Here is a 24,417-nt window from a genome sequence, read left to right as displayed (position 1 = left end):
GCAGTTTGGCAAGTTAATTCACATGCTATCTTAGGCCAGACATCTTTTGGATGAACTGTTCTGATGGAACTACAGTCGTTCAAATGTTCAGACATTTCCTTGAAGCAAATGGGAACAACACTGTCTTCCTTTTTCAAATTATATTCAACCTCCTGATACCCACTACCATCAGACTCTACTTACAGTGAACATATCAGAGCTATGACACTTGAAGAAAGCATCAATTAAAGTAACATACGCAGTTACAAGCAGAACAAAAATTTGAAACGTGGACAACTAATGCAATCACTTACTTACCAAAGATACAGTAAATTCATTAGAAAGTAAGTAACACAAGCTGGCAGCTTTTCGAACCAGGTGTTCCTGACTAATCAAACTGGGAGAAGGACCATTGGTACCATTTCTGCACCTCCTACTCTGAACCGCATGAAGACTGCAGGCTAGAGCAGAAACAAACATAAGCAAAGTTTATTTTTCCAAAGAGCTTTATAGCAAAGGACACTTAAAACTTTTGTCTATTTCTAGGCCCAAAAGCAGTCAAACATTACACATACAATTGAAGAATAAAGACAGAATTCACCACTATTTTGCTTGTGTCCAATTAATGTCAGATCGAAACAAAATCTCATTAAAATATTGCTGATCAAAGCACAGGTTTTGCCATGTTGGCTCAAAACTCTGATAGTGCCTTGCCTATGGCAGTGACCAATACACAAATACTTCCAAGAAAGATAAAGGACAATGGGAAAAACGAGTGGAAACATTTCCAAAAACAAAACACAAGTTCACTTGAAAATTGTTTTTGTTAGGGTAAACATGGGCTGAAGCAGGGAGGGAAGAAATACATAAAAGTAAATTACATGAAAAACTGATGAGGTTTTTTGTGCAGATACTTTGACTGCATGGGTTACAAGAAAGTCTTTCCTTGGTAAACCCTAAAACATACCAATAATGGCCTCTTTAATGAATACATGAAGTACTCCATTGCTGTAGAAGTTGAGTTCAAAGACAGCAGGTATCGTTGTGCTGGGAGTGATGAAGAACTCGTTGTTTCGGCTAGTGTTTGTGATATTTACACAGTTCCCCAACAAGTGGATGGCATGCATGACAACATCATCCGAGTTCCCTGAAAATCCCAAGTCAAAGTCACGGGCTAAGACCTCCTCCTTCATGGAGAAGAAATCTTCTACCAACCTGGAAAGATCAGTTCCCTAGAAATAAAAACAGAATCACACAGTGAAACAATTTTTCTGCACAGGAGTTTATCTGTAAACCACATTATCACGTATATAGCAAACACATAAACAATACACTAATTGTCAATAATCCAGAGCACAACAGTCATATTAGAAAAACTTGTTTTCATGGAGATTTTGCTGAAATAGTCCACAAGTTTTGAATTACATGCAATTATATTTTAAAGCCATGCAGCTATTTGGGAGTGCAAGTTTTTTGTTTGCTTCTTGGTTTATCTCACAACCTGCAGAGACTTGAGTTGTTCTTCAGGAACATGTTAGAGATATCTTATTTCCATTACCTATGCTATAAAATGAATGATTAACTGGGAATATTGTAATTAACAGAACTGTTCAATTGGTTGGGGACATGAGGAAAAGCTTTTCCTCAAGCACTTCCTTTCCTTGTTTTTTGTCAAGATGGCTTCAGATCACATTGTAAAATGCTTCTTTGATCCCACTATTTTAGGAAATTGGAAAGACTGGACTGACGGGAATGGTGATACTGTCCTCAACAAGCAAGATTACATATCTGATCAATATTTTTCAATTTGTTCTCGATTTATGTGCAGTAAAAGCTTCAGATTAGAGGGAGAAGGAATTTCAGAAAAAATGCAAAGCACTTGTAGGAGAAAAAAAAAATTTCTTCTAAGCCCCATGCACAAGACTTCAGTTAAACATCAGTATCATTCTGCCATCGTGATATGATATTCTAGTACCGAGGAACAGCAAAACTAATTTGAAAATTAACGGAAGAGTTTCTAGCATATTCAATGGTGAATTTGAGATCTAAAATACAATAATGCAATGAACCAAACCCATGTATTTTTTAAAAAAAGCATAACTACATTTTGAATTACAAAGATCTGTTTCCACATAAGTATTTATTATCGTCCCATCAATAATGGCTTATCTTCAACCATCCACTACTAACTAAAATACTAGCACTCAGACTACCTGAAATCCACTTCAATTTAAATGCATCTTTCTTCTTTTATTAGTATGCATTTTACTATTGCGTGATACTATTTTTTTAATTAACAAGGCCAAAGTAATGTTTGGCTATTTAAGCAGCATGGAAGCCTTACCTGCCTGTGTCTGTACAGCAGCAAACAGGCAACAATGTGGGTAGACATCACAGCACAGGACTTGTTAGCAGCTAAAGGTAAACAAGATAAACTCGTTAAGCACCTGAGAAGTTCAGAACATCATTACAAATGAAAGAGTACCCATTATTTAAAAAAAAAAAAAAAAAAAAAAGGGTGATACTGGCACAGAACTGTACCTTCTGAATGAAATACAAAGCGTATTATGGCTATATAGTAACAATATTAAAGTAATCAAATTAAAGTAACTTGAACTAAGAAGGCTGAGTAAAGCTTAAATGTTTACTAAGCCAAGTATGGTTTTGTGTGCATCTCTTATACCACAAATCACAGATCTACTGACTGAAGCATACACCACATAACCTATAAAACCTGGCAACACTGGTCCATGAAGCTAGATGAGTTCATGTGAGTATGATCTTAAATAATGCCATTAAGACACTGCAATAATTTCTTACATGAAGTGATAAGAAATCAGTGTATCAATATGACAATCAAACACTTCAGAGTACAACAAGTTCAGTATACTAGTCCAAGAAATACAAAAGTTAACAAAAAAACCAGAATAAAAAGCTTGTACTAATCAGGAAGAGAGTTTATTAAACTTTGAAGAGGAGGGAGGGAGGTAAAGGATGGAGAATTCTCAAGAGAGCATTTGAAGTCATGAAACGATCAGCTGAATGGAGGGAATTAGGAAGTATGACGTTAACAAACAGCAAGTTAGTTCATGCAATCAGCAAAACAAAACAGGTAGCTGACAGTGGTACTATAACACTCACTGAACAAAATATGCTCAGCCAAGTTGGATATCAGCTCTCTTCTGAAGGGTTCACTGGTGATATCCCTGGAGTTGGGCAGTGAGGCCTCTGTATCTTCATCCACAGTATCATTAGGTCTGAATACAGAATAAAAATTCACATTATGACATTTAGATTTTGATCAAAATGTAAAATAGCCTAGACTGATTTTTTTTTTTTTTAATACATTAACAACTACAGCGCAAAACACCACTATGCAGTCTGGTAACAAAAATGTTATGAGTTACAAGCTCCACAAAAATTTTAACATCTACCAACTTTTCCAGATTATTTCTTCACACTGAACAACAATCCAAGATAAGACTACCAAAACAAAAATTGCAACCTTGTCCTATGGCTATTCATGACTGGGCCATTACATCATTTGCACCCCACAGCTCTTTTCCCTTCAATGAATATGGATAACAGTAGATCAAGCAAATCTGCCTAAAGGGCAGTTTCCAGCCCAGCCTCTCTACAAACTAGAAACGGTCTTTTGTATGGACCTACAACTTTCTAAAGATAAATGACTGACTTAGTCTCTACTAGGACCATACAGGTTTGTACAAGTCCAGCAAAGACCTCAACTAAAATGCGTATCTGCGTAACAAATGCAGATCTAGCCCTTGAGCACAGTTTTGCAGTTCTGAGTGACAGTCACCTCCTTGAGCAAGGGGTACTCACTCCCAAGTCCTATTTGCTTTGGAATTATACCAAAACCCACCTGAAATGTTTGTGAGGTTTAAAAACAAATCCTTCATTTTTCATTAAGTGTGTCATTTTTTCCCTAAGTTATTCCATAAAATTTAAAATTAAACCAATAGAGGTCACTGTCCTGGTTTCAGCTGGGACAGAGTTAACTCTCTTCTTAGTAGCTGGTACAGTGCTGTGTTTTGGATTTAGTGTGAGAATAATGTTGATAACACTCTGATGTTTTAGTTGTTGCTAAGTGGCGCTTATCTTAAGCCAAGGACTTTTCAGTTTCCCATGCTCTGCCAGCAAGCAGGTGTGCAAGAAACTGGGAGGGAGCAGAGCCGGGGCAGCTGACCTGAACTAGCCAAAGGGGTATTCCATACCATGGAACGTCATGCCCAGTATATAAACTGGGGGGGAGTTGGCTGGGAGGCGCAGATCGCGGCTCCAGCATTGGTCAGCGGGTGGTGAGCAATTGCATTGTGCATCACTGGTTTCCCCCCCTTCCCCTCCTATTTTTGTTATATTCCTTTTCATTACTATTCTTATATTTCATTATTACTATTGTTAGTATTATATATTACTTTAGTTATTAAACTGTTCTTATCTGTCGTGGTTTAACCCCAGCCAGCAACTCAGCACCACGCAGCCGTTTCCCCCTCCCCCTTCCCAGTGGGGTGGAGGAAAGGAAAAAAAAAAAGTAAAACTCATGGGTTGAGATAAGAACAGTTTAATAACTAAAGTAAAATATAATACTAACAATAGTAATAATGAAATATAAGAATAATAGTAATGAAAAGGAATACAACAAAAAAAAGGAGGGGGGGGAGGAAAAAAACCAGTGATGCACAATGCAATTGCTCACCACCCGCTGACTGATGCCCGGTTAGCTCCCGAACCATGATCCGCGCCTCCCGGCCAACTCCCCCCTGTTTATATACTGGGCATGACGTTCCATGGTATGGAATACCCCTTTGGCTAGTTCAGGTCAGCTGCCCCGGCTCTGCTCCCTCCCAGCTCCTTGCACACCTGCTTGCTGGCAGAGCACGGGAGACTGAAAAGTCCTTGGCTTAAGATAAGCGCCACTTAGCAACAACTAAAACATCAGCGTGTTATCAACATCATTCTCACACTAAATCCAAAACACAGCACTGTAGCAGCTACTAAAAAGAAAGTTAACTCTGTCCCAGCCGAAACCAGGACATTATCTCAACCCACAAGTTTTACTTCTTTTTTTTCCTTTCCTCCTCCTCACCCCACCGGGAGGGGGGAGGGGGAAGTGGCTGCGTGGTACTGAGTTGCTGGCTGGGGTTAAACCACGACAATTAAAATTAAAAAAAGAAAAAAAAAGCCTCCTTGAGCTTATTTAAACAGAGCTCCCCAGAAAGAATGCAACTCTCATAATAAATTGCACAGTTACAATTGTCTAAGTTTTTAGTTTTTCTATGCACAATTAGATTACTCTTGCGGAGTTAAAGCACTGCTTGGAATGTAATGCAGAACACTAAAAAGACAAACAAACAAACAAAAAAAACCCCCAATCTGTCCTCCCTCTCCCCAACACCCAAAAGTTCTCTACCTTGACGGAAGTATAGCTGGTAACAAAGCTTGTTCCAAAGAAAGAGGAGCAGGCACAGGTTTTTGGCTTTGGCTGTTTACATATTCCTGTTAAGAGAAGACCTGTTATTTTTTGTACTTTTTCCACTTAATTCTTGCATTCAACTGATAATATTATTATATGAAAAACGCAATTATTCAAAAATGCAACTGTGATTAAAAATCACTCACTAAACCAGCAGTAATAAGGTCACAGAAATTAAAAGTTTTCAACAGTCTATTTGCTTTTGATTTTATTTTGTGAAAAGGCAGACTTTCCACAGCAAGGAATCCATACTTCAGGAAAAACATTGCAACAAAAACAATACATAACCCCTGCCAGCACCCTGCTGGGAACAACTCCTTTAAGACTAGCTTCTCCATGATTAAATTAATGAGAACTGCCTTCATTAACATGAATGAGAGCAAAGTCTAATACCCATTCAGAACCAACACGGAGACTGTAATTATTGCTTGCTGCTGCTTTCCTCAAACGCCAGGATAGGGAACTTCTCCATAGGTAAACACTAGTGTAGAAACTCCAGCTGCAAGACCCCTCACAGTGCCACAAACTAAAGCACCCAGGAAGCAGGCAGGGTACTGCATGCTTGGAATTCCTGAATCCCAAATTTCTCAAAAGCCAAACATCCCTCCTCCACAGGTTAGCATTTACATTATTCTGTTTTCAGGACACTGTGTTCTTTTAGTTTATGTGGGAAACTAAAGAGCCACTTAACCTGCTGGTCAGGAAAACAGTTCCCTACCAGGAAAGCTGTTTAAAAGACTTTCACAGCCAGCTCACTCTCTTCGGCTTCTAAGCATGTGCTCACAGAACTGCAGATACCCAAAATTAACCCCCAAAGCTCATCTCCTTTAGAAAAACCTGCAGTGACATAACTACATCAATTTAAAAATGCAGTTACACTTCTGCAAATCTTGGTTAAGGCATACTTAAACAATTTATGTCATTTATTACCTTTCTGGAGTACAAAAATGAATACGCATACAAATGAGACCTGACAGAGGTTGCTAGGAAGGTATAGAGTGATTAGCATTTCACTAGATTAAGAGGGCAGATAACCTTCTTTTCCTTATACTGATCCAAGAACAACTGTTAACTCCCTACCAAGAATAGCCCAAGCCTTCTCCTTTTGAAGTGAGTATCTTTCTTTCCCTACTACGCTAATTATAATGCGGTGCAGATGGTCACAATAATTTCATGCTGTGGTAATTGAACCCTCCAAAGCTCTCCAACCTACTGCTTTTCTGAGAGAAGTAGGGCAGAAAGAAGAACACCTAATTAATTTGAATAATGTTCTAGTAGGTTGTTGTTACAGTAGTTAATCTTATTAAAGTCACACTAAAAATAAGGTATACTGTAGCAGAACACAGATTAGCGAAATGCAGGTAAGTTAAATATAGTACTAGTAGATTCTGCAAAGAGATCAGAGAAAATTTAAAAAGTGAAGGCAGATACTACTGCACCACACCATTCCCTGAGAGACTACACAACAGTATCTGGTGAACTAGTGTAGGTAATAGTTGTAAACTAATCATGAACTATGACTTTCAAAGAATATGCAGATTTTTATGATGTATTATCCATGATACTTTTATAGCTACTAATTTGCTTAGCAATTTTAAAAATCCAGCGAGACAAATGCCCTTCCTCAACAATAGTGTAAGCCATTAAGGTACTTAAACTGAAGAACAGTATTCACTTTGCTTCAACTCCAAATGTCTCTACAACGTAAAGAATCACTACATGGTACAAGGATCATTTTAAAGATTGTTAAAACAAAACAAACAAAGAATCCCCGTGAGAATACTTACGCCATTTCAAAACTAACATAACCCTTTATATCAACTCTGAGACTATTTCAGCTTAACATAAATGTGTCCGAAGACTCACACATTCAGCAAAACAGGGATACTTTTGTCCCACTGGAATGGACTTCAGCAGATAATGCTAGTGATGATAACCCACAAAGAGAAAAATCAAAATAAATGTGTCCCACTATTGAAACATCAAAAATGTCAAACCTTCAAAAGGATCTTCAAAATATCAAACTTACTTTTAAGGAAAACGGCTGTGCAAAATCTACTCTGACACACCCGTAATTCTTCCGCAGCATTCTGAAGACTCCTCTAGCTATACTCCAAAGACTTTCATTTTTCTTAGGCTTGCCCTGGAAAATATAGGTGGTTGTTTTCAGTTTTTTTCCAATTTGCAATTAAAAGGTTATGTTTAAAATTAAAATGCATGCAACAGTAGACAAAACAAGTCCGAATCTTTTGACACACCTTATAACTTCAAGTAAATCTAGAGAACTATTGTTTTCCATAGATACCCACTTGAACATACTATTTGTTATGTCATGAATTTGCATTTAGAAGTATGTTACCCGTACCTCAGCACTCCCTGTCACAGGTTTTGTGATTCATGGCTCTACACTCTTTAACACTAACTTCAAGTACATGTGACAGAGGACTACTAGCACATCACTTAACTATGTAACGCATTTTCCTGCACATAAGCAGAAAATCCCCTAGGCAAAACAAGTTGTTCAATCGCTCTTACCAGCTGTTCACTGTTATAGTGACCTTCAATTATGCGATCATAGGAGATTCCCACAGGTATAATTAGGACATCAGGAGTAGCGTTTGAGAAGAGAGCATCCACTACCACAGATAAAAGACCTGCTCTAGCTCCAGATGTCTTTCCACTTCGAGACCGTGTGCCTTCCAAGAATATTTCTAAAAACTGCTGTTGTCTCAACAATTCTTCTATGTGCTAAATACAAAAAGATTGGAAAAGAGGAAAAAATAAATATCTAATTATACTGGCAAATTCACATTTGAAATATATTGTCAGCAACCATTTCCTTTTAGAAACATTGGAAGATCATGAGTTGGCATGAATACTTGTGAAAAAACCAAAAGCAGTAATTAATGCTTGACACAAACCCAGACCAAGCTGCAACTGAATTTGCATGAATATACAAGCAGTATAATGCCATTTGTTCAAGAACCGCATCTCTAGCAACAGTTGATCTAGCTGATTTGCATACATCTCTCCTTCTGGTTCCTCAGTACATCCCATCTTCCACGACACAAATACAGCCATTATACCGAATGGCACAAAGGATTACATCAACCCATAATAAACAGAGACTTCCACTAAGTTAACAGAATCAGTGTAGATATGCCCCAGTACAAAAGATATCAGAGAAACAAGGCTTAAGTTTAACATTATTTCAGAGAGTATTAATTCCACTTTCTTTAATAAGGATTACGCAAGGTGAAAATCCGCTCATCCTCAAAGGTGCTGGGCATTCAATTCTCTTTTATTCTATACAGTCAAGACTTCACACAAAAATGTAACCTTTTTTTGCAGCATGAAACCTAAGACAAATTCAAAGCAGTAAAAAACATCCCCAGACAGATGGAACTCTCTTTCCCACTCGCCACCCAGCTGAAATGCTACCTACAGAAACAAAGGCAAGAAATACGTACCACGTAGAGCAAAGCTCTGTAGAGGAAGTCCTTACGACCATCAGGACTCTGATCTAACTTTCGACGAATGAAAAATCCTCCTAGCTTGCGGATCAATGTGCTACATAATAAAGAAGAATTATACTCATTGATTTTAGTTTGCAGGAAACTACTACACGTCCAGTACAAAATTCCTAGCACGCAACAGGAACTGAAATTACTGAAATTCTCAAAGACTAAAATGTATTACACTATTTGCACATGATGGGATCACACAAATATTACTCCACTTAAGAAACAGGCTTCTCTACACTGTCTTGCTCCATTTCACTCCCTTGACAGACCACTTACCCTCTGCAGTGACCCTGACCGGGAGACTATTGTACGTTGAGATGTCAGTGACCCACATAACAGTTAACCTGAGCTGGCCCAAGACTGTGCTGTGCTGCACATACAGCATGGCCTTCGTGCCCGTGCTGTACTGCACATACCCCTTGGCTGCAGGATCAGCTCAGCCAGCTAATTTTAGCAGAGGAGCCTGCAGGCAGCTCCCACTTGGCACTAGCAATTACGCCACCTGCGTGGCCTCGCCGTCATCTAACAGTGCAGTAAGAAGTTCTCATGAGAACATCCTTTCTGCTTGACAGAAGAAACGATGAATAGAGTTGTTTTCTTGTAAGAAAATCCTATGCTAGCTCATACGACCAAAATGGGGTAATCCTTTCTGCAGACAGGGTCTGCACGGCGTGCTGCGTGTGGATCGGAGGCCCGCTGGATGCTGCACAACTCAGGGTTCCCAGTGTCTAAAGGGACGTTAGATTACCTATGCTAGTCTCTCTTTCTTTATACTGCTAGCTCTAATAAATAGCATTTTAATTGATACTTTATAGAGTCTGAATGCCATTCTTACTGGGAACATCACAGACCAGCACCCAGTGGTGCAAAACACTCTCTAAGTCAAGGTATCCCCTTTCTTTCCTCATCATTTCCTGCAATATCCAGTGGCTTTTCAGAAATCAGTTATCCCCAAATCTGTCTCACTGGCAGAAATACTACCTAAAAGACCTTAGGTTCTTCAGCCACCAGAAATATAACTTAAACAGAGACCAAACTGGAGTACTTTCCCACAAAGTATTATTCGCTCAGTACTGTTGCTGCCCATTAGCCAGCTCATTAAACTTCATGAAGAAGAGCTGTCCATTCACAACACTTTTTCACATACTCATCTCTCCTTAGTCACCTACTCACTTTGAGACTCCTAGAAGAAAGGAATATCCTTCCTTACCTTACTTAGGTTATGACAGAGTTTCTCAGAAGGATTTTGTTATGCTCTCTCTCTGAGCATGTAACAGGAACCAAAGAAGTTCTATATGATGGCCCAATAATACTCAGATGATCTTACACTTGGACATAAGATACACTGCGCGATAGCTCACCTGAAGACCCCCCCACCTCCGTCTTTTTCAAATAAGAAGAGGTTATTACCTGAAGATGGGGATGTTGAGATTGTTGCCTGCAGCAATGTAGGGTGCTTTGATGTTATGGCAGAAAAGAATGAATGTAAGGAGCAGGTAGTCAATGTGGGATTTGTGAACAGGCAAGAAGATAAGAGGCAAATTCATCTATGGTGGGGGGAGAAGGAAAAAAGAGAGAAGACAGTTGGTAAGAAACATGGAATATTACTCCTTTTCTAAAATCCATCATTGAGATTGCTAGCATCGTGTTATCAGAACTGACGGTATTTTCTGGTTACCATCATTCAGTTTGTTTACTTCTGGTTTTCATTCAGCTGTGACAATGAGAACATTTTAGTTAACTGTACTTCTTAATTTTCATGGACTGTAGTTTTCAGTTGTATGCATTAATACATAATTAAATGTATAATCATTAACAATGATTAATATTCCCAGTTTCTTCAGACTCACAGTATTGAGACAACAATCAAACAACTAAAGGGATGCAGCCAAATCATCAGTGTCACCAAAGTACTGCTATTTCTTTCTATTAGATATCAGCAAGGATCTATGAATAGTGGGATTCCCAAACACTGTAATCAAAAGATAACAGAAAATACTAGGAACCTTTTTTGTTTGTTTGTTTCATTTATCTAATCCATCTTTCTAAGATAAACCTTGCAAAAAGATTCAATCCCTTTGAGTGTAAAGAAAATGGCAGAATTTAGGAGTTATTTTGATCAATTTCAATAAATATCGAAGGACTGGGAACAGATTGCGAGTAAGAAATAGGAAAAGTTTATTTCTTAAAGGTTTTTATTCCAAATTAAGGTAAAAGTGAAAACCCTAAATAGACCTACTAATTTATTACTGGCTGCCTCAGCACAAAAAAAGAAATAATGCTGGATGCAGGTTATCTGAGATAATCATTCAGCCTGATAGTTAAAATTTGATCCTGAAACAAAGGTAAAACCAGAGTTCACATAGTCTTTTAGGTTACACAACTCAAAGAGCATTATATTTAACTAAAAATACTATTTCACAGATATGAGACAGTTCTATCTACAAACTGATATCACACAGACTTAGCAGACCTCTCCTAAAAAGAGAAAGTGCCGTAACCATTAATAGAAACTACATCAGAAATCTACCTTACTAGATTCTTTCCCGCCCTCCCTTACCTCTGTTGCTGCTTTGACCATTTCTATTTGACCTCTGTGGATCTGAATGTTCCAGAAAAAGCTGTTAAACAACTTCAGTAACACCCAGCCAGTCAACCTGAAGGAAGAACAAACACAACTCAAAAAGCTTCATGCATTTCTACCTCCGTTTTATATTGCTTCTATATGACTAAAGGCAAAGCCATAAAATCAGATTACTTTATATTCAAACAAAATTACTATAAAATCCAATTGCCTAACAAGTTTTTGCCTATCAGCTAAGCCATGGTTAGTAACCACATTTCAGCCTCCTGCAGTTATGACACAAAACTTGTGTCAACCTCAGTGAAGGCTGTTCAAAGGGCAGAGACCACTTTACGTATGGGGCAAGTTAATGGAGGTCCTATGATCAGTTATAATTAAGCTAGTTAGGTGACGTGTTAGGTGACAGCATGTATCTGGTCTTGTGGGAGAACTTAATATAGTTACAAAAAATAGAGGGTTTGCATCACAAAGGTTCGTGAAGGGGACTAGGAACATGACAGAGACAAGTTTATCCTTAGTAGTAAAGGTAGACACCACAGTAGAAGATTTTATCTAAGATAAGACTCTCTCTGAGATATTTATAACTATAGGTTATGATATTCAATGGGCTACTGGAAAAAAGATCTTTCACAGTCTAAGATGCTGCAGCTAGCTGCTCTCGCCTGTATCAGCCTGAAACAACAAAGGATATTATAATTGGTCTAAGCATTAGCACCAAACCCAGTTTCAGGAGGAAAAAAAAAAGTCTGTATTTAATCTTATCATAAGATTTATCCCTTGAAAAGGCAGAGGGTTTCTGCTGCATCTGAAAATGAAGAGTAACTACCATTTCATCAGTTAACATTAGAAAAGGGATCTTTATGAATAATGTATTATTTTTTAGAATAATTATTCATTATTTATGAATAACGTGTTACAAGCTCTGCTGGTCTAATACAGCGAGAGCTTGGCCGTCCTTCTACCCATTGGCAATACTGATGAGCCATTTTTCTTACCTGATTAAAGCAGGTGACACATTTGCTACCATTTCCTGGAGAATTTTCCTAGCTTTTTTCTTCACTTTGTTGATAGCTTTAGGATCCGTTTGAGCAAAACTACCCGGAGCACTGGGTTCAGAAGCTTCATCTACAATGGCCTTCTGGACTCTAACATTAAAAAGTAAAACTTATAAGACAGTCGTGCAACAGAAGAGTTCAAGACACAGACAACTGCTGGGAATGAGCTATATATTACTACAGGAGTAACTTGCAGGCATAAAAGAACATGCACACTGAAGTACTGTGTACTCCAAATGCATTAAATTTAATTCAGTAGTTTTCTAAGCTTTGATTAAATAGGTGGATGATGGATGAATGCGCTTAGAGTTGACCATATAAAACAGTATGTAAGCAGTTCACAGGTACTGATATTAAGTGATTGCCAATTTTCAGAAATGATTAATAAGGTTAAAAATGCAGAAAGAACAGCTGAAATCTCCTCTTTGTTAATATTTTCTTTTTCCTGCCATAGCAGTTTCACTTACCTCATTAGACAGATTTATGCAGTTGCTATTTTGCACTTCTACAGTATCTTCCCCCTTGAATTCTCAGTTTTATGAAGTGTAACTAAATTTTATAAGGGCTATTTTCCCCATTTAAAACATATCTAAGAGAGATTAAGTGGTTTAACACACCATAACTGTGGCACAAGACGGCCTGCTTTACTTTTCAAAAGCAACACTACCATCTTCAGATGGGACTCGAACATTAAAAATTCAGGAGAGTTAGGAATGTTAATGTAGGCAGTGTGTGCCCTCCGACAAAAGCAGACTCAAGCAGTGGGCATGCGGCTGAATTTCTCTGTGTCCAGGGAAAACTGATACCTTAATAGCTAATCAGGGGCTCAACATGCCATTTAAAATGTGGTATATGAAAGAGAAAACAAGCTCCACAAAGTAAAGGGTGGATATTTCATTCTATAGCCTTTTTCCAGTTTTGCCTCATGCTCTTGGTGTACACTCAGGGTACTCTGAAATGCTGCTTTCCTACTATTTCTGAAACACTGACAATTTCTGATGACTGCAGTATGACTTTAGTGGTAATGATCCACATGAATTAGATAAACGTTTGAAGAGTTCCCATGTAGAAATTTATTTTTCTGTGTACTGTCTGCTGTCCACCCACTATGCATCATTCATTTGGAGATTTATAATTTTTAATCTCCCCTCTTTTACTATTCAAACAGAAATTGCAAGCTACAGTCCTGAAAGGCTGTGCTGAAGATACTGTATCTTCTAATATTTTAAATAGTCTGATTTTCAAAACCTGCCGTTTCCAAATTCTTAAATCATATTATAGTGTATCAGTCATTCACAAAATAGCTTATTTTGCATTATCTTACCTGCTGTTATTCAGCACATTTTCTGTCAGATTCTTGGCAAACATACCCTTATGAACATCCCTCTCTTGCACAAAAAGGACATAACAAAAGCGTCTTGCAAGCCACCCTCTGTACCTACAAAAATATGAAGGGTATTTGAGCATGACCCTCAAAATAACTCACTGCCAAAAGAAGAATATTAAAAACACCTAAAAATACAATTAAGAAGTAAAAGTAAGTAGAGTTTTATGAAGGGCTGCCTAAAAGTTTTTGTATCTTCCAGTAAATTGCCAAGATGTTAATGCTATGGATGAAATAACTGATGCATAGCACAAAATACCTGAGACAACCGAGGTCTGCGTTACTTCAATTCAGGGTGATACTGGCCTTAAAACATCCATAGTATCACAGGAAAGTAGCTACAAACCAGCATATACATTTCGTCTGTCCACTGGAACCGACTCCCCAGCTCAGCAAGGACAAAAGAAGAGGTAGTGCCGATTTCCGATTCGGTGACTTTCGACTGAGGAACGTAAATGCCCAGCTAAGAGGTTTGTCAACTTCTTCAAGAAACACTCTTGGGAAAGTTGCTCACATTGTACGCACATGGTAAACTCTCACAGACACTTTTGAAAACGTTTGCATTAGCCACCGACACTAAAAACACTTTTTTTATAATCTTTTCTTCTTTTCCAGTGTTCTTAAACACCTAGGTCTATGTGCCTCCTACGTACCTTCTCCTGGCAAAGTTTTAACAGGATTAGAACCACTAAATAATCAGTAAATCTCTAATGCATTTAAGTAAGGCAACTTAGCTTATGCAGCCAGTCTCTTCCTTTTAAATTAACCCTGTCCTCTACTCTCTGGATCATATAAGCAGCAATCACCTGAGAAAATGTTATTTTGAACAGTTTTCCTAACGTCACAGAAGATGCATGTGACACGGGAAGGGCTAAAATCCAGTCCCCAGCAGTGACTATTCATTAGTATTTTCTCTCCTCACCATCCTCACTCACCAGGCCAGGACTGGACAAGCCACCGCTCATGCGGGTCACTCCACAAACCAAACAGGGCTGGGATCCCTGAACAGCAGAGCTGATGTGATGGGGCAGAATTAACAGCTGGAAGAAGAAATTAAATTCTGGCCATTCGTAAGACCAGAGCACTCAGTATTACGCAAAAACCCTGTCCTGAGGACTGCTGGTGCAATGCATTGCTAATGCTCCAGCGAGTGTCCCAAACTGAATCGTGGGTGGCAATGCTCATGCTGGTTTCCATGCTGGAGTGCCGCTAAGGTCTCACTCCTTGTCGTCACCTGAGTTACTGATCTTGGCTGTTAAACCTCCCTACCACATTTCAGTAAATTTATACATGTGTCAAAACCAGCTAGGAAAGATGAGAAGGAACTTTTACACTGCAAAAGGCCAAACCATCTGAGTGTACAGGCCACTTGCACTACAATTAAGATGAGTGCACAGGCACAAGCCATTGGCACAGTCTGACACGTAACAGTTATACAAATATTCAGACCATCTCAAAGGACAAAGAATTTTGCTATTCATGCTCTCAGGGAAGTAGACTGGTGACTCTGTTTTAATTGCTTTTCCATTTTCCCCTCCTCATCGGAGTTTGAGAGCCTTATTGACTTTTCTAAAAAGCAAAGTTAAGGACGTGCTTCTTTCTGACAACAATTTTGGTAACTATGAACACATCATCACAACAGCATACAGCTATGGCAGGGATCTGTCAAGGTATACAGGCTTCTACATTCATTTTACAGCTTAGATACAACGCGGTATAATTAGAAAAATCTGTTTTCTAATTGTGTAGCAATGATAGAAGACAAAAATGACACAGAATAGAACCAGTCAAGATATGTTATAAAACTGACATATTCACACCTCAGAAAAAGGCTGTGGTAATGTCTCAGTACAGGTACAGCATGCTAACAGTTAAAGAGAATCCCTCTTGCTTTCTAAGGCCAAGAAAATGTGACTACGTAAGCCCATGGGACCTCAGAACTTCATTAAAATTGTCAGACTAATGAAATTCTGAGCTAAAGGCATTTTATTTCAGAATAATTCATTAACCCATATTTTGTTGCCCTTATATTTCTAATTTAAGTAACTCTGACCATTCAAAACCATTCAAGCATTAGACTTTTGAAACTAATTTTTTAAAAGAAGTTAAAATTAAACACTATTTCTGCTATTTTTCTGTATTCTAAACTACAAGCTCAACTCTTAAAAAACCAAAATTAATTCAAACTGAAGAAAGAACAGCCTCTAACATTAGCTTCCTCCCTCTCAAGCACAGCACAATGCTGCCTTTCTTCCACTCAGACACTTTGGCTCATTTCTTTCAGGCTGTTGGCCTCTCTTTGTTTGCTCTGACTCTATGACAAACACTGCAGGACCTGCTTATGCTAATGATTAGTGTAAAAACCTTAGCAAGCATTATTAACTTTCCAAAGAACAGAATAAAGATTTTTGTGTACTTCCAGTATATTCATCCCAGAACACAAGATATATTTCCAATAGCGCAAAGATACATCACCATTTTTAGGTCATGTACACCGCCCTTCAGAAGCTGCACTCTGCCACTGAGGCACAGGAGAGACAGTCTTGCAAGACATGTTCAGATTTAATTGTCATTAGTGATACTAGTCAACACGTAAATTGTGAGCCAGATCTGCTCAGTAAATTAAAATGCAGCCTGAAGTCATTCTTAAGCATGGGAATAAACCAGCTCCTCTCAGCATTATGCTACGGATGCTGCCATTTGTACTAAAGGAGAAAGGATTGAAACATGCTCTGTTTTTTGTGAAACAGGTTTGACCCTTACACTCCTTGTCTATAACCCCAAAGGACTTTGCCCAGCTCCCAAATACACACAGCCGGATTTAACAAGTACATTACTTTCCTGAAGTCAGCACCAATTCCTGTGTTTTAGGACAGCAATATATATTCACTCAGTCCGGTCTATTCTAGAGACTTCCCTATCATAAGATCAGAACGCATTGAATTTTAAAAGCAAAAGAAAGACTTGCTACATTACCTCGTATGTGTTTCATTGATATATATGACATTACGTAGACCCAAAGAAGGAATACTAGCATTGAAGAAGTTATCCTGTAAAACCAAGAAAAAACAGATTGATGGAGTATTTCGTTACGTAAGAATAGTTGTGTCATTACATTCATCATAACATTTACGATAATCCAATGTTTTTAACCTCTATTATGAACAAAAGCCAAAGCAGAGAAGTGCTGAACTTGCTTATAAAGTACACACAAACTGTTCTGAAATGAAAATGAAATTCAGAAAGTCACTATTCCCAACTCCAATACTTTCGAAGTATTCTCTAGGCTTTACTGCATATAGAAATGGTTGTATTGGTTGTATTCTTCAAGCCAGAATATTTTATCATATTCTGATGTAATATAAACCAGGACCTGTCATAATACAGAACTCATCTTTGAGACAGAACTTTATTAAGCTGCATTCAGCATTAGTATAATCATGAGCCTTTCGATGCTCAGTCTGTGACATCCAGTTTGCCAGCAGATCAGGCATCACATAACGGCAGCCCAAGGGTCAGGATATCCATGGTGGCAAATCTCCACATCCCTGCTCTGCCTGAACAACAAACTCAATCCAGCCTTCTACATCCCTGGTACAGACTCTGCATGCCAGGCTATTAACTGTTCTGGGATGAGTTTGGGAACAGTTCCACTTTGGATAAACAAATATTCCTTGCCAGAAGACCTAAACTTTAATCTTCCATATTCCAAGTAAGTACCTTGACTGAGAGGCTAGTTTCTTTCTGCCCAAATAATACTTAATTATAAAACTGGCACCATGGCAACAGTGGATAACAACTAAAACCACTGGGACTGTGCACATCAAGGAAGACAAAAACAGGACAGTGAAGGAGAAAGATGGTTACCAGCAACAGCATAGCTGCAGAACAGCCTCGCTACCAATTTTGCAATGGGAGTCAGATAAGAGTCTCATTTGTTTGTATTTTGTTTAGGATGCACCATTTGCCACAAATTAAAATATAAGCATCCTATGTCATTTGCAAATCAGGTAGAAATTATGTGCTACAGTGGGAGCACACAGTCTTTTGCCCCATGTTAAAGCATACCTGCGTAGTACATACAATCAACAAATTGTTGCTCTAGGCTCTTAAGAGGAAACTTCAAGGTAATACTAATTTCTTTGACTATTCACTGGTAATTTTTTGTGGATCTTAAAGCTAGATGAAATGTTCTGGCAAAGGGAAGTGAAATGAATTGTTCTTGGTCTCCCAAAAAATCAGCAACAAAGTTAAGTACCACTGAACGCTCAAGTCCACTCCAGTGCTCTAACTGTTAGGTCATAACCTCGCTCTGTGAAATTCATCCTCCAGCTGTAATGTCACACTTTAGCTTTTCCTTACTTAACTGTTCCCTGATCCTATGTCAGGCAGAGGATGTGGTTCTGTGAGACCAAGTGAGCTGATACAGCATCTCCCTGCTGCCGTGAGGAAGAAGCCCAGCTCCCACCACCACATCCTACCCTTTCCCACTGAACACTATCCCTCGCCTCTTAACTTACACCACTTCTAGCATTCATCACACCCCTTAACGAGCCAACTTCATTCAGGCAAGGCAGAAAACTAAGACAGCCAGACTAAATGAATAAACAAAGTAAGTAGTTTTCTGCTTGATTAGTGAACCTGATCAGCCCTCAGGAGAGCAGGAAGGAAAACAAGAGGGAGAAGCAAGACTTCCCACTCCCAGCATCAGCAAGCTGTTAGTTTGGCCAACACACTTAAGGAAATTTGTCTCACTCATCCATCCCTTTTCCTTAAGAGAATTAACGAAACAGGCAGCTCAAAAAAAAGTGAAATATCTGGAGTCTAATAAGAGGATCTGGTTTCTTATTGTCTGCTGCAAGGATGGTATTTTCTCCTTGTGGCAGAAGGCAATAAAGGGCTTAATCAGGTCATGCCCCTTTCCTAAGTGGGATCTCAGGATAGGTAATTAGTTTCTTATTAAATGGAAAAAATACTGAACAAGATTTTTATTTTTAAAGCGTAATTCCCAACTTGAGAGGAACAGCCTAAATTACTAACAGACTAATTACTAAATGTATAAAGCCCTAAGTTGAGGATTCCTACACACCTTTTTACAAGTCAAAACACTTAAGTGTCTGTTAGAAGTAGTCCATTTACCTAATTGCTTGTCTTGTCGCCCGTATCATACAGAGCCTTCACAGCACATTTGGATTTCTATCCCACATTTGTGTGTCGTTGATGCAATTTTCTATTCTGGCATAGGAATAGAGTGAAATAACAACTTCTCCTTGGTCAAAGAAACAAGCAAATTTTCACTCTAGTCCAGCCAATCATGGAGCTCAGTCCAGGTGTAACTGAGTGCAATTTAAAGTCCGGGGTGTACACATAGTCAAATTATATGATGAACTGGTTGCAAACTATATTATGACATTTATCAGCATTTTGCATCTTCAGCTCATGGAAAGCCTGCCCAATGCAGTTCAATAAAGTTTACATGTTAAATCAGCTTTTGCAACCTCTCTAGAGCCACCATCTTGACACTGTTCCCAGCAGACAAACATCCCCACTACCCTAAGTGGCACTCCTTGTTTCCAGGCTGGGCAGAGAAGCCAGGAATCAGCCAGGTGTAGGAAACCAACCTGTCTTCTCCAGCACAGGACTGATCTCTTCAAGTTTGAAGGGAAGCATATTGCTTACTTTCAAAACTGTACTTTTTCTGTGGATAGTGACTTAAGTGTCCTAAAGGTAAGCCTTAACACTTTCATATGCACCAAATTGCCATTATTAATCTAGCAGAGGAGGTAATTTTTTCCATACAATTACCTAGTGCTAATTCTGAAGAGCTGGAGAGTTTTGTGCAAGGAATAAGTCTGCACCGAAAAGGGGGAGACAAAGCATCACAACAGGTCTGTGTCATCCATTAATTCCATGACAAAGAAAATATAACTACAAACAAAGGTGAAAAACTATATTCCTTTATGAAGTAAGAACATTGTGACCTTAATTCTGAAAGTAAGAAAATTACTGAAACTTCATTACACTGCAACTATGTGTTATTGTCAAACATAATCCAGTCTGTAATCTTCTTACCCGGCTCTGGGGAGTGCATACGTAGCAACATCGTCCCACAAATGGCCTTTTTCTGCTCAACAGAGCCTCTTTCCATTTTAAAGTGGCAGATCGGAAGAGAGTGGGCCTAGAGTTACACTCTCCCTGCAGAACAAAATACCACTGTGTAAACATCCAGAAATACATGTTTTACCGGGCATGTGAAAACTTTGAGTAAGAGGAGTTGCCAGACACACACACAAAAAATTACCCCCCAAAATTACGTAAACCTAACACAAATTTTCCCAAGATTTTTTTAAAATAAATTATATTATCTCCAGATGATGTGATTTTAAAAAATAAAAACAAAATCACAGTGTTGTACTTATGTATCTTAAGCATTGCAGCATTTGCTGACACACAAAATTTTAAAATAAATAATAACTCTAATAAGAAACAGCAAGGAGACTGGCAGCGGACAAAAGTGGAAGCAATTAACAGTAAATTACACTCTCAATAATGTAAGGGTGCTTGTAATATGAGCAATGTATTTTAAGCTTTAACTGGACATCACCCTGTAAAATTGCAAGAAGACTGAATGTACGCAAAATACTAACTCTGTTGACTCTGTGGGCTCTTTTTCAGCAGTTTCATGCAAAGTGATATGAAAAAGGAACCACTGTGCCGTCTCCAATGTTACGCTGTCTTTCTAAAGATTACAGAACCAAAAAATCCAAAGTAACTGCGTTCACAGAACACATTCTCTATGTTAGGACACAATGAAAATATACTTAACTACAATTTTTACAAAGACATTGATTGTTCCCATTAAAGTCTACTGAATTATTGCTTGCCTGAGAATGAGCACTGGACTGCCATTTTCTGAACCGTAAATTCCAAGTTTTTAATAAAAGGGAAGTTACAGAAACAAACCAAACCAAAACAATGCGTTGTTTAAAATAGCACATTTAAGTGGAAGAGAAGCAGGGTAGAACCAATACCTTAAACCAGCATAAGGGTTGGACAGCACACATACAGATCATCACATGCTCAGCTAGAAAGTCAGCCCAGTGAGAGACAACCAGAAAGTCAAAAGCAACGCTAAAGATGCCTAAAAACTAAAATGTGCATATATCACATTTGGCAAGTGGTATGAATTGGCAATTATTCCAAGGCTAAGTCCTCCATCTGAAATAAACAAGCATCAAGATGCCAAGCCTGGCCCAATCCCTTCTCTATCACCTTCCATAATGCTAAGTCCAAAATCAACCAACTTTGTAACAATACTGTCTCCCTTCTGCTTGCCTCCAAGCCCTGACTGAACTCACCACCACTTTCTTACAAAACCTCCTTCCTATCTCTTTTGTCTCACCTGCCTTTATCCCACTCTCTCACAGATCTCTTAGTTACCGCAGCCTGCTGTCCGATGCAACTTACATCTAGCTAGATAGAAAAGCCAGCTGCCAGGACATCTGTCCTTTCCCTCAACTCTGACCATGTCTCCAAATCTTCTTCTGTACCAAGTTCAAACTCCTCCTCTCCAGAGCCGTGTCTTATTCTTCCTGACCTATGCTTCCAAACCAACCAGTACCAGCCCAGTCCCCATGTGGCTCTTTTTGCTCCACCCAGCCCTCTCTGCTCACTGCCCCCTTCGTCTCCTCCAAATCCCAAGACTCACTCAACAGAGGACACAGACTTTTAATAGGCTCCTTTTTTATATCCACCACATTTTCAGTCTCCTGTATCGCATGAAAAGCTCCAGCTACAATGGCTACATGACCATGCATCTTTAGCTTCACGCTCCTTTTCACTTGAGCATTTCAAACTACATCCTTCCGAACAGCAACGAGCTTTCTATTTGACTTTCTGCTTGACCTCAGTCTACTCCAGAATGGGATTCTGCACATTTACTGCTATATAAAACGATTAGTAACATCACACCAGAAGACTGTAAGACTATCAATAAGGTTTGATAGGGTTTTTCTTCTCTAGTAACATTAGTCTTTGGCACAGCACTGAACTGTTGGTTCCTCCTTACATTTCAAGTTAAATTAAAACCAAGCTGTATCACGCATGAGAGAGGTAATGCCTTATCTTCATTCTTCATAATAATAAAAAAAAGTCCACCTTCGACTTGAAATAAAAATAAGATAAATACGGCCAGTAACATTCATAATTTTTACTTACCCATTCTTCACTGGAATGCTTACATCTACTGATACTGCACTCTGCTGAGGTGGACAAATAGGAAACATCTATTGTTCCAAGGGACAAAGCAGTTTCATCCATGACACAGGAGCTGAACTGAAGATCAGAAGCTGCAAAATAACAACATACATACATACATCTATATATACACACATACACACACAGAAACACATATACACACACACAATTTCAGTGATGGGTATCTAGCAAAAAAATTAGCAAACTGGTATTTTTGCACCCTTCAGTAGAAGTTAGGTTCTGAAGAAGTTTCATTACAGTCAGAAATCAGCATGATTTTAATGATAAAAAACCCAGCACATTTGATTTCCATAAACACAGCACACCAATCAGCTACCTGCATGTTTTTCTCTCCCTGCTCTTCTTCCCATTACAGGTCAGTATAGTCCCTTTATGCCTTCCCACTGTTCTTCACTGCATGGTTTAAACCATTCAGCCACAAAGATACACATTTCAGCCACTTTCAAAAGTTTACTATTCTCTTGCACTCCATGACCTCACTCTTTCATCATTTGATTCTCAAGGACACCTATTATCTACAAAAAATTTAATTAATGTTCTCTCCCAATCCTATATCTCACAGTATATTTTATGTGTCTGATCTAGCTGTAGTCAAACCAGTTTGCAGACTCCTCGGAGGAAGGAGTGCTCTATACAAAAGCACACCCCTAAATCTGAACGTGCTGCTGACATAAGTGACATTACGGGCTTGTGGGATTAAAAAGCAGTAAAGAAGTCTAAACTTGCACTATTATTTTAAAATGGAAGTTTTATAGTTCATGTAATAAGCACAGTAAATAATTCTCCCTTGGCCAAAGAAAAAAGAAAGTAGGCCAAACATATCAAAACAACTTAGCATTGTATGGTATTTCTGCAAAAGACTACAAATTAAACTGCTTTGTTACGGAGAGCCACTGAAATCGGAATCCCAGCATTTTCATCTAGAGAAACTGTAAAGTGGCAATACCGTCTCTTCCATCTGTCACTGCAAAGAAACTTACATTACAGCCAAGCTACGAGCCATCAGGAATGAGACTGTTCCCACCCGGTACGCCAACATTTGCAAGAGCAAGGCCTAAAACTTTAGTCCAACATTTTGTCTTTCTTATTGTCCCCCCAAGCAGACACAAACCTCTCCTGTAATAATACCTCCACTTACAGCGTTCCCAATACAAACTGGAGTTTGAGCTAGTATAGCCACACACACGCTTATCTTTGCACAGCCTAAGTACCGAAGTTATCCTTTTTTCTTTGCTGGCTCTTATGCTCAATTTGCCTTTTTTTTAATTAGTGCTCAGGCAAATTAATATCTAAACCACGCAATAAATAATAAAAAAAAAGGGCTCACGAACACCTAAACGGTGAAAGCAAAGCGCGCCCTCCTTGTGCTCAAGGTGACCTTGGCTGCGCCGGCATACATAAAAGATTGACTTTAAAAAATACGTCATTAAAAGCCTGTTCGAGCAACAGCAACTTTAGACGTACCTCTCTCAAAATCTGCCCTCCCGCGTGCCCGCTCTCCGCTGCGGCGCTCACGCTGCCATCCCGCTGAGGCACGCCATCCTCACGGGCTGGGAGCAGGGCTCGAGTATCCCGCACGCTCGCAAGACCTCCTATAAATAAAAGCACGACGGCTGAGCGCGGGTACCGGGTGCGGAGCGTCCCCGGGCAGCGCCGGCGCCCGCTGCCAAGGGGCCGTCCCCATGCGCCCCCGGCTGCCGCGAGGGGCGGGCGCCGACCGCGGGCAGCCGCCGGCCCCGGCCCCGGCCCCGGCAGGGCCCAGCGCCCCCGGCCCCGGAGCCCCCGCATCTCCGAACGCCGCCGCCGCCGCGGGGACGGCCGAGGCTCCCCGCGCCCACTCGCCCCCCGCTCGGCTCCACGGCAGCCGCGGGGACCGGCAGCGCCGCCGCTTCCCCCCGCTCCCCCGTCAGAGGGCACCGTGACGCGCGCCCTCCGCACCCGGGCCGGCCGCTCCTCCGCGGCGCCGCGCAGCCCACGCGCCCCGGCTCCGCGCTCCGCCGCCGGCTGCTGGCGGCGGCCCGCCCCCTCCCGCCACGCGGCAGCCCCTCGCCCTGCCCTGCCCCGCCGCCGGGGGCAGCACCGGCGGACCGGGCCCCGGCCCCGGCCCCGCCCCGGCCCCT

At 39.8% G+C, this 24,417-nt stretch overlaps 1 protein-coding gene across 2 annotated transcripts in view; it reads right to left on the bottom strand.

The window, feature by feature from the left end:
- Positions 1–23,857, bottom strand: part of GPAM (glycerol-3-phosphate acyltransferase, mitochondrial) — a 33,621-nt gene extending 9,764 nt beyond the window's left edge. For both annotated transcript variants that reach the window (XM_050898670.1, XM_050898671.1), the window contains exons 1-16: positions 23,762–23,857; positions 22,238–22,368; positions 20,093–20,215; positions 16,997–17,070; positions 13,961–14,074; positions 12,577–12,726; positions 11,558–11,654; positions 10,408–10,544; positions 8,944–9,043; positions 8,009–8,221; positions 7,503–7,616; positions 5,411–5,496; positions 3,121–3,236; positions 2,324–2,394; positions 947–1,211; positions 298–440 (exon numbers count right to left, since the gene is read on the bottom strand). In XM_050898670.1, coding sequence (XP_050754627.1) covers positions 298–440; positions 947–1,211; positions 2,324–2,394; positions 3,121–3,236; positions 5,411–5,496; positions 7,503–7,616; positions 8,009–8,221; positions 8,944–9,043; positions 10,408–10,544; positions 11,558–11,654; positions 12,577–12,726; positions 13,961–14,074; positions 16,997–17,070; positions 20,093–20,215; positions 22,238–22,339 — 1,905 coding nt within the window. In that variant the 5' untranslated portion in view covers positions 22,340–22,368; positions 23,762–23,857. The remainder of the gene's footprint in view (positions 1–297; positions 441–946; positions 1,212–2,323; positions 2,395–3,120; positions 3,237–5,410; positions 5,497–7,502; positions 7,617–8,008; positions 8,222–8,943; positions 9,044–10,407; positions 10,545–11,557; positions 11,655–12,576; positions 12,727–13,960; positions 14,075–16,996; positions 17,071–20,092; positions 20,216–22,237; positions 22,369–23,761) is intronic.
- Between the last annotated feature and the right edge of the window lie 560 nt (positions 23,858–24,417).

This window comes from Gymnogyps californianus, chromosome 6, assembly GCF_018139145.2.
Source record: "Gymnogyps californianus isolate 813 chromosome 6, ASM1813914v2, whole genome shotgun sequence".
NCBI lineage: Eukaryota > Metazoa > Chordata > Aves > Accipitriformes > Cathartidae > Gymnogyps > Gymnogyps californianus.
Note: the sequence above shows the minus strand (reverse complement) of the source record. Positions and strands in the feature narration are given on the sequence as shown.